This window comes from Saccopteryx leptura, chromosome X, assembly GCF_036850995.1.
Source record: "Saccopteryx leptura isolate mSacLep1 chromosome X, mSacLep1_pri_phased_curated, whole genome shotgun sequence".
In the NCBI taxonomy this organism is placed as follows: domain Eukaryota; kingdom Metazoa; phylum Chordata; class Mammalia; order Chiroptera; family Emballonuridae; genus Saccopteryx; species Saccopteryx leptura.
The window spans coordinates 95,511,175-95,522,063 of NC_089516.1; the positions used below are offsets into that span (position 1 = coordinate 95,511,175).

The 10,889-nt window shown below is 41.6% G+C and overlaps 1 protein-coding gene across 1 annotated transcript; it reads left to right on the forward strand.

Moving 5' to 3' along the window:
* The first annotated feature begins 3,411 nt into the window (after positions 1 to 3,411).
* Positions 3,412 to 4,623, forward strand: LOC136386427 (syncytin-1-like). Its single transcript, XM_066357851.1, has one exon. It carries the CDS (start codon positions 3,412 to 3,414, stop codon positions 4,621 to 4,623), a length of 1,212 nt encoding a protein of 403 aa, XP_066213948.1.
* The last annotated feature ends 6,266 nt before the right edge of the window (positions 4,624 to 10,889 follow it).

Below are 10,889 nucleotides of genomic sequence, written 5' to 3' on the forward strand. Positions count from 1 at the left end.
GGTGCCAAACCCCTACACCTTGCTAAGTTCTTTGCCACCTACTCATGCATTCTATTCGGTGTTAGATTTGAAAGATGCCTTCTTCTGTATCCCACTGGCAAAGCAAAGTCAAGAAATCTTTGCCTTTGAGTAGAATGATCCTGAAAATGGATTTTCAGGTCAATATACTTGGACCAGGCTCCCACAAGGATTTAAGAACTCACCCACTATATTTAATGAAGCACTGTGCAAAGACTTACAGGCTTTTCGAGGCTCTCACCCTGGAATCGTGCTACTACAATATGTAGATGACCTCCTCATTGCTGCCCCAGACTCAAAAACGTGCCAAGAGGCCACACTAGACTTGCTTCAAGAACTCCAGCACCTAGGCTATCGGGTATCTGCTAAGAAGGCTCAACTCAACACCCAAACCGTGAGTTATCTAGGTTACAACTTAGAAAAGGGGCAACGAGCGCTATCGGCTCAGCGAGTCCAGACCGTATTACAAATACCCGAGCCCGAAAATAAGAGGCAAATTCGGGAATTTCTAGGGGCAATTGGCTATTGTCGGCTCTGGATTCTAGGATTTGCTGAATTAGCCAAACCCTTACATGAACTAACACGGGGAAAAGAAGAATCAATAATTTGGACCCAGGGGGCAAAAGAATCCTTTCAGAAATTAAAAGAAGCCTTGATAGCAGCCCCGGCTCTAGCTTTGCCAGATTTGGCAAAACCTTTTCAGCTGTTTGTGGCAGAAAAGCAGGGCACTGCTCTAGGGGTCTTATGCCAAGAACTTGGTCCATGGAAGCGGCCTGTGGCATATTTGTCTAAAAGGTTGGACCCAGTAGCTACAGGTTGGCCTACTTGTTTAAGAGCCCTAGCAGCCACCTCCCTGCTTGTCAAGGAAGCCACTAAATTGACTTTGGGGCAAGACATTCAAGTAATTGGGGAGCATTACCTCGAGCAAATACTACGGGCACCTCCAGACAGGTGGATCTCGAATGCCCGATTGACCCAGTACCAAGCTCAGCTCTTGAACCCCCCAGCTGTGCAATTCCTTAAGACCACGGCCCTGAACCCCGCCACCTTACTCCCGGTGCCAGACTCAACGGTACTCCATGACTGCAAACTAACTTTGGACACTATCACTGGTACCCGGCCTGACTTGCGGGACCAAGCCTATGAAAAGGCAGACCTAACCTTGTTCACAGATGGGAGCAGTTATGTCCGGGACGGACAGAGGTTTGCGGGGGCAGCTGTTACTACTCAGGACCAGGTCTTATGGAAAAAGGCATTGCCTAAAGGAACATCGGCACAGCGAGCCGAACTTGTCGGGCTCACACAGGCCCTCCGGCTAGCCGCCGGAAAGTGTGCCAACATCTATACCGATAGCCGGTATGCCTTTGCTACTGCACATGTACATGGTGCCATCTATCGGGAGAGAGGGCTATTAACAGCAGGAGGAAAAGAAATTAAAAACAAAGAAGAAATCTTAGCCCTGCTAGAAGCCCTCTGGCTGCCTAAGAAAATAGCCATTATACACTGCAAGGGGCATCAAAAAGGGGACTCCCCCATTATCAGAGGCAACCATTTTGCGGACCAAGTGGCCCGTGATGCAGCAGAAGAGGAGGACACCATGAGTTTGTTGCCACTGATACCGCCTCCCAGCTTACCAAAAGAGCCTAAGTATCAACCTGAGGAAGAAGAAAAAGGTAAGCTAATAGGAGGTAAGAAAAACGCCCAAGGGTGGATTGAATTACCAAATGACAAAATCTTCCTGCCCCAGGCAGTTCTGAGACAAATAATTTCTGAAATACATAGCAGCTCGCATTTGGGGCAGCTAAAGCTTGAGCACCTAGTAAAAAAGTATTATGAAGGCTCTAATATTCGGGATCTTGTAAACTCAGTTGTTTCTAGGTGCCAAGCATGTGCAAAGGTCAACGCAATCAACAAGAGGCTCCCTCCTCTTTTCCGGTACCGAGGAAAAACTCCCGGAGAACTATGGGAAATTGACTTTACAGAAATGACTCCAGGGAAATTAGGTTACAAATACTTACTTGTTTTAGTTGATACTTTTACAGGATGGACTGAAGCCTTCCCAACAAAAGGAGAAACGGCTACAACAGTATGTAAAATACTTCTAAGAGAAATAATTCCCAGATATGGGATTCCTATGGCTGTAGGGTCTGACAATGGACCTGCATTTGTATCCAAGATTTCACAAGAATTAGCCTTAAGACTAGGGATCAATTGGAAATTACATTGTATTTATCGGCCTCAAAGCTCAGGGCAAGTTGAGAGAATGAACAGGACCCTAAAGGAAACTTTAATAAAAATAAGGGAGGAGACTGGCGAAAATTGGGTAGAGTTACTCCCTTTTGCCCTATTTCGGGTCCGAAACACCCCCTACACAGGGAAATGGACCCCTTATGAATTAATGTTTGGACAACCAACCCCCTTGGTCCCTCAGCTAACAAGAGAAGAAATTGAGGTCTCTAATCAGAATTTTCTAAAGTCTTTACAGGCATTGCAGTTAGTACGTGCTGAAGTACGAGCCCTCAGGGACCAACAGAAGGACGCTCACAGAGGAGCCCCATTACCCCCTCCGCCGGAACCAGGACAATGGGTATACATTCTCAACCACCGCCGCGGGAACCTTGACGCTCGGTGGCAAGGACCGTTCCAGGTACTGTTCAGCACGCCCACGGCTGTAAGGATAGCTGAGAAGCCATATTGGATTCACCTTTCCCACGTGAAGCCCGCTACACCTAGTGAGCAAGAGACAGACCCTAAGCAATGGAAAGTCCACACAGACCCCAAGGACCCTTTAAGGTTAAAATTTTCATCTGTACCCTAACAGTGTTTTTTGATTTTGCTCGTGGTGGGTTCGAACCTACTGTAGACGCAGAAAAACTTCTCAGGACATTGTACGGGCCCCCATGTGAGTGCAGAGGTGGCATAAGTGATCTGCCATATAAGCCACCTGAACAATGGACAAGAACAGTAGATTGTACTGACAAGGTAGCTTACCTTACCTATCAGTGGTGGATACCAGTGAGAAGGTACAGACCTCTAGGGGCAATACATGAAATGCAGGTCCAAGAGGGACATTGGTCAGAAGGGACTGAAAGTCAGTTATCCACGGGAGGTTTAAAACAACGTTGGACTTGTCTCCCAAAACCCCGTATTATACCACCAGCTGTACAAGGAAATAACTCTTGTCCTGCAGAATGCACCAGGGAGGGTGGAACCATTCAGGAACAAATGCACTCTACTTGCTATAAGGAGGTACAAAAATGTATTCACCAAGGTATTACTTACTTTACTGCAATACTTCTAACAAACAGAAAAGCTATAGCCCCAGAAATTGGGTCTCATAAATATTTACAGGCTCCTTGTTTAGGAAACCCTGGCAAACCAGTATGTTGGAACATGAGAGCTCCTCCCCATATCTCAGACGGAGGAGGGCCTCAAGATTCCATCAGGGAAGCTATAATACAAGAAAGGCTTGAGCAAATTGTTAAGTCACAGTATCCACAAATAAATTACCATCCCCTGGTTTTGCCAAAGGGACCAAGTATAGATCTAGATCCACAAACTTCTGATATTTTATCAGCCACCTTTCAAGCCTTAAATATGACTAATCCAGAATTAGCAGCAGACTGCTGGCTTTGCATGACCCTTGGTACACCTATGCCCATTGCCTTACCAGTAACATTTAATGAATCTGCTTTAACGCCACATTCTAGTTGTACTGCCAATATCCCTTTCAGGGTTCAGCCTTTAGAATTCTCTAATGTCACTTGCCTTCAGGGCCCTGCCCGGAATAATAGCTTTGACCTAGAAGTAGGATTTACTAACTTTGCAAACTGTAGTAGAACTATAAACTTTAGTACTTCTCTGTGTCCAGGCAAAGGACAAATACTAGTGTGTGGAGGCAACTTAGCCTATTCTTATCTACCAACAAATTGGACTGGAGTTTGTGTAGTAGCTACACTCTTGCCGGACATAGACATCATACCTGGGGACCAGCCTGTCCCCGTCCCTTCTTTAGATCTCATTTCAGGGCGAATAAAGAGAGCAGTCACTTTAATTCCTTTATTAGTAGGCTTAGGAATCACTGGAGCAGTTGCCACAGGAAGTGCCGGAATAGGAGTGGCACTTCACTCATATGCAAAGCTTTCTAACAAATTAATTGATGATGTAGAATCCTTGTCACAATCCATTAAGGAAGTGCAAGATCAGCTTGATTCTTTGGCAGAAATGGTTTTACAAAATAGAAGAGGATTAGACTTGTTAACTGCTGAAAAAGGAGGAATTTGTTTAGCCTTACAGGAAAAATGTTGTGTATATGTAAATAAATCTAGAATAGTAAGAGACCGAATAAAGAAATTACAAGAAGATTTAATACGAAGAAGAAAAGAATTATTTGATAGTCCCTTCTTGAGCGGACTAAATGGAATACTTCCCTATCTACTCCCCTTACTAGGACCATGTATTGGATTTTTATGCCTCATATCCTTAGGGCCCTTCTTGTTCAACAAACTTATGAGCTTCCTACGGGAACGAATAGACTCAATTAAATTAATGGTCCTAGCCCAGCCCTACCACCGCATTAGTACAATGGAGGAATCCCAATTATAGTTAAGGATTCAACTATGCATTAGAAGAGGAGGAAATGTAGCACTCTGGTGGAAATTCCATAAGGGAAGTATCTATATGTAGCACTGTGGTAGGAATTTTATCTAGACTCCAGAATTGCAAAAGCCCCTTAAGGCAGAAGTATACTCAGGAACTAAGAAAACCGCAGAGAAGTCAGCAGTTTGTACCCCACATCCTGCAGTTGTTTTGCAGCCTTTCCTGAAGCTGTTTTGCAGCCTTGTAGGCAACAGCAGTTTTGCAGTTTTAAAATTTTCCACTGTACCCCTTAGTTGCCAGGACATGTGACTAGAAAAACCCCTTGTTTAAGCCAATCGCTGAACGCTACACTCAGCTTCTGTACCGAGTCGCTTGCTTGCTTTGCTATAAAAACCCTTAGTCTGTAAGCCAAGGGTGTGACTCTTAGTGACCACCACTGAGAGCTCACCCCTGCGCAGGTTTGTTTTTTGGCCAATAAATCTTTTCAAACTCTCCAACGGACTCCAGCATTTGTATTAGCGCGATTGGGTGCAACAGTTAGTGACATTGAATATATTTTTGTATGTCTAGTGTTCATCTGTAGTTCTCTTGAGAAAAATGTCTATTCATGTCTGTTGCCAATTTACTTTTTTAGCAAGAGAAAGACAAAGACACACACAGAGAGAGAGAGAGAGACAGAAAAGGAGAGGGATGAGAAGTTTCAGCTTGTAGTGGCAAAACTTTAGTTGTTCATTGACTGTTCCTAATGGGATGTCAGTGGCTCAGGCTGAGCCAGTGACACCTTGTTCCAGCCAGCAACCATAGGATCAAGCCAGCAACTTTCAAGCTCAAATGAATTACTGTGGGGTCATGTCTATAATTCTGTGTGCAAGCAGGTAACACCATGCTTGAACTGCTGAGCTGGTGCTCAAGCCAGCAAACTCGGGGTTTTGAACCTGCGTCCTAAGCATCCCAGGCTGATGCTCTATCCACTGTGCCACCACCTGGTCAAGCCTGACCATTTTTTAAGTAGGATTGTGTATGTGTTTGTGTGTGTATGTGCATGTGTTGAGTTATATAAGTTCTTTATAAATTATGAGTATTAATCTCTTATTAAATATGTTGGCAAATTTGTTCTCCCATTCAGTGGGCTGTCTTTTTATTTTGTTGATTGCTTGCTTTGCTGTGGAAAACTTTTTAGTTCGATGTCATCCCATTTATCTTGTCTCTTGTTTGCCTTGCCTGAGATATAGGAGAAAAAATATTGCTGCAAGAACTATCTGAGATTTTACTGTTTATATTTTTTCTAGAATTTTTATAGTTTTGTGTGTAATATTTAATTAGGTTTTTAATCCATTTTGAGTTTATTCTTGTATATGGTGTAAGAAGGTGGTTTAATTTCATTTTTTGCATATATCTGTTCAATTTTCCTAACACCATCTATTGAATAGATTGTCTTTACCCTATTGTATGTTCTTTCCTCTTTTGTCAGATATTAATTGACCATGTAAGCATGATCTATATGTCTATTTTTATATCAGTGCCATGAGTTTTTGGTTATGAAGGCCTTGTAATATACTTTGTTATCTGGTTGTGTGACTTCTCCAATTTTGTTTTTTTTTTCAAGATTGATGTGACTATTCAAAGTCTTGTGGTTTCATATAAACCTTGGGGATATTAATTCTAGTTCTGTGAAATATATCATTGCTATCATAATAGGAGTTGTGTTGAATCTGTAGATTGTTTTTGGTGATATGGACATTCAAATGATCTTCACTCTTCTATCAATGAACATGGTATATGTTTTCACTTGTTTGTATCTTCTTTTATTTCTTTCTTCGGTGTCTTATAATTTTGAGAGTATAGGTCCTTTACATCCTTGATGAAATTTATTTTTGTGTATTTTATTCCTTTCTATCAATTATGAATGATATATAAATATTTTTTTATTCCCTTCCTAATTATTTTTGGAGTGTAAAAAATGCAGCTCATTTTTGGATATTTATTTTGTATTGTGCTACTTTACTGAATTTACTTATTCTAGTAGTTTTTTGGTGTAATCTTTTTAGAAAAGTTTTTATTGATTGATTTTAGAGAGAGAAGAGAGAGAGAGAGAAATGCGGGAGCAGGAAATATCAACTCATAGTAGTTACTTCTCATATGTGCCTTGCTTGACTGAATAAGCCCAGAGTTTCAATCTGGCAACCTCAGCATTCCAAGCCTTTATCCACTGCATCACCACATGTCAGGCATTTTGGTGAAATTTTAGGGTTCTTTCTATACAGTATTATGTCATATGCAGATAATGACAGTTTTACTTTTTTCTTTTGAATGTTGATGCCTTTTACTTCTTTTCTGATTGCTGTGACTAGGACTTCCAGTACAATATTGAATAAGAGTGGTGATAGTGGGCATCCATATCTTGTTCTTGATCTTAAGAAAAATGTTTATAGTTTTTGTCCATTGAGTATGACGTTGGCTGTGGGTTCATCATATATGGCCTTTATTACATCGAGGTACCTCTGATTCCCATTTAACATAAATGGGTGATAAATTTTATTACATGCTCTTTATGCATCTATTGATATGATTATGTGATTTTTATCCTTCATTTTGTTTATGTGGCGTATCACATGTTTGACTTTCAGATGTTGTACCAACCTTGCATCCCTGGCATAAATCACACTTAATCACGTCATATGATCTTTGTAATGTATTGCTGAAACTGGTTTAATAATATTTTGTTGAGGATTTTAACATCCATATACAACAAGAATACTGGCCTATAACTTTTTTTCTTTGTAGTGTCTTTATCTGGTTTTGGAATTTTGATAATGCTGACTTCATAAAATGTGCTTGGGAGTCCTCCTTCCTCTTGAATTTTTTGGGAATAGTTTGAGAAGGATAGGTATTATTTCTTTTTTGAATGTGTGATAAAATTCACCAGTGGAGCCATCCAGTCCAAGACTTCTATTTTTGGGGAATGTTTTGATTAATGCTTCAATTTCACTGGGTGTAATCTGTCTGGCCAGAGCCTGTGGTTCTTCCAGATTCAGTTTTGGAAGATTGTATGTTTTATGAATTTATCCATTTTATCCAGATTGCCCAACTTGTTGGCATATAGTTGTTAGTAATATTTTCTTACAATCCTTTGTATTTCTTTGGTGTCTGCTGTTACTTCTTCTCTTTCAACTCTGATTTTATTTATATGGTTCCTCTTCTTTTCTTGATGAGTCTGGTAAAAGGTTTGTCAACCTTGTGTATCTTTTTTTTTTTTTTTTGTATTTTTCTGAAGCTGGAAACAGAGAGAGACAGTCAGACAGACTCCCGCACGCGCCCGACCAGGATCCACCCAGCACGCCCACCAGGGGGTGACGCTCCCTTGCAACCAGAGCCACTCCAGCGCCTGGGGCAGAGGCCAAGGAGCCATCCCCAGCGCCTGGGCTATCTTTGCTCCAATGGAGCCTTGCTGCTGGAGGGGAAGAGAGAGACAGAGAGGAAGGAGAAGGGGAGGGGTGGAGAAGCAGATGGGCGCTTCTCCTGTGTGCCCTGGCCGGGAATCGAACCCGGGACTTCTGCACGCCAGGCCGACGCTCCACCACTGAGCCAACTGGCAAGGGCCAGTTGTGTATCTTTTTAAAGAACCAGCTCTTGGTTTCATTGATCTTATTGTGATTTTAGTCTCTATTTAGCTTTTTTCTGCTCTTATATTTATTATTTTCTTTCTATTTACTTTGGGCTTTGTTTGTTGTTCTAGTTCAAGTTTCTTTAGGTGTAAAGTTAGATTTTTTTATTTGAGATATTTTTTCTTATTTTTATTATCTTTTCTAAGTAAAAAGAGGGGAGGTAGAGAGACAAACTCTTGCATGTGCCCTGACAGAGATCTACCCAGCAAACCCCATCTGGGGCCAATGCTCTGCCCATCTGGGGCCATGTTCACAACCAATCTATTTTGAGCACCTTAGGCAGAGGCTCCATGGAGCCATCCTCAGCATCCAGGGCCATGCACTCGAACCAAATGAGCCATGGCTACAGGAAGAGAGAGAGAGAAAGACAAGTGAAGGGGGAGGGATAGAGAATCAGATGATCACTTCTCCTGTGTGCCCTCACTGGGAATCAAACCTGTAATATCTATATGTTAAGATAATGCTCTACCACTGAGCCAATCATCCAGGGCCCCTTTCAGTCTGTTCTTGATGTCAGATATAGTATTTTTCATTTCTGACTGATTCTTCTTGTTTATGATTTTGATGTCCTTATTTTATGATTGCTATCTCTTTGTTGATGTTCTCACTTTGTTCCTTGAGCATCTGTATGGCCATTACTTTGAATTGTGTGTATTATTTACTTTGTATTTATTTATTTATTTATTCTTTTTGGCTTGGAAGGGTGTGTTGGAGAACTTGGCTGGGATGACTTCTTCAAAACCCTCTCTTACACCAAAAGATCTTTTTCTGTGTTTCCCAAAAAATTCAACTTAATTTACACACTTTGTTTTTGCTTGTTCACTCGAGACACAATGCTGCAGAAAGTTCCTTGCAAACAAACAGCCTACTTGCACATGTCATATATCTGATTTATTTAGACTTCTCTCAATTGCTTAATGTCTGCAACAGAAGCCTCTGGAATATTCTTGATCTAAACATTTGAGTTAGTGCCCTTGTACATAGGGGACCTAGTGTTTGAGTGAGTTTTCACTGGTCTAATGGCTACTTTGAATATCTCATAAATTGCTTATCTACATTTCAGTAAGCTCTTTCTCTGGAGAATTCTCCTGTTTTGTTATGTGGGAACAGTTTCTTTCTTTCCCCATTTTCCACTGCCTCTTTGTTTGTTTCCATTATTAGGTAAATCTATTATGATTGCCAGTTTTGGGGTGTGGTCTTATGTATTAGGTTTTCTGTTGGGTACAGATGTATAGACTCCTTGATCACCTGGGCTGTATGCTACAGGAATATTCTTTATGTAGGTTATGTGAACCCTTCTGTGGTAGGAGTTTTGATTGCTATTCTCTCATTGTGTGTGGGATTAACCCTCATGCTAGCTTACTGTGATGCATTACTTCGACCAATGCATGTGAACATCTGTGCAGGTGCTAACCAGAAGAAGCAGAATTCACTTCATCTAGGTTTGATGGCTGAACAGCTCTCTCTTTAAATATATTGTTTATAAAGTTAATTGGATCCTGCTCTGATGTTGTCTGAAGCTGGTCACTGGTTATATTGGTTTTGGTCTATTAGGTGGAAACCTGTTGTAAGAAGATGCCTATTACTGATCCTCAGACACCTGTTTGAAGCTATAAGCAATCTATAGTCTGTGCTGACCTTAGCTGGGCTTATATGTGTATGGAAAAGAACAATTTGCACACGAATTTCAGCTTTACTAGTTAGTACCTTGTTCAGGGGCAGGTCAGCAAAAGTTCCAAGGCACCCCGAGATGCACCTTCAGTTGCTTCTGCTTGCTGGCTGCCTGTTATGTGCAGTAACTGAAAGATCCTCTGGTGGAGTTGAGAAGATGGGGTTAGTAAATCTCTCCTGAGGAGGGGTTGCCAAGCAGGTTTCCAGGGAATGTGGTAGGAATGTCCCCCCACATGTGTATCAGTCTGTTTTGGATTTTTCCCCAATCTCAGCAGACAAGAACCACAAAGAGTTGGATGGGTCAAGCCTTGGATCTTGGAGTGTGAAACTGATGGTAGCCTGGAATATGGTTCTACTTATTCTCCTGTGAAGGAAAATGTCAGTCAGTTTCACAGGAAAGTGGAGGGGGAGAATGGTTCGCACCTCAAAAACAGACAACTGAGGCACTGTCACTTCCTGAGTCTGTTCTGATCTCTACTCCTTGGTCAAGCAACTGAATTTTCAACAACACCTAATTCTATCAAGGTAGGGAAAATGTATTTCCCCCAGGATATTGCTACAAGGAAGGGATTATTTCACATAAGAATAATGGTGACTGTAGCAAGGGAGAATGACTCAACAGAGAGATTTTTATAGTTGTCCCTTGTGTCTATCCTGAAAGCCACATACTTCATACTCTCCTCAAGTAGCTTTAGTTGCTCACCCTCCCTCCACCAAAGCCCAGGGTAAATGAGATTTTTGCATTGCCTTTTAAGAAGGTGCCTGAATCTCTTCAGATTCCCATCTCTTTTTGGCAGACAGAAATCTCATTGTTTTTTACAGGAAAATATTATGTGCTCTTCCAGGCTCTGGTGCACTTGGCTTGGGAAGCCTTATGCCCCTTGCTTCTCAGAGCTAACCCCCCTAAAGCTGAAATATTCCTTCTGAATCTCAGCT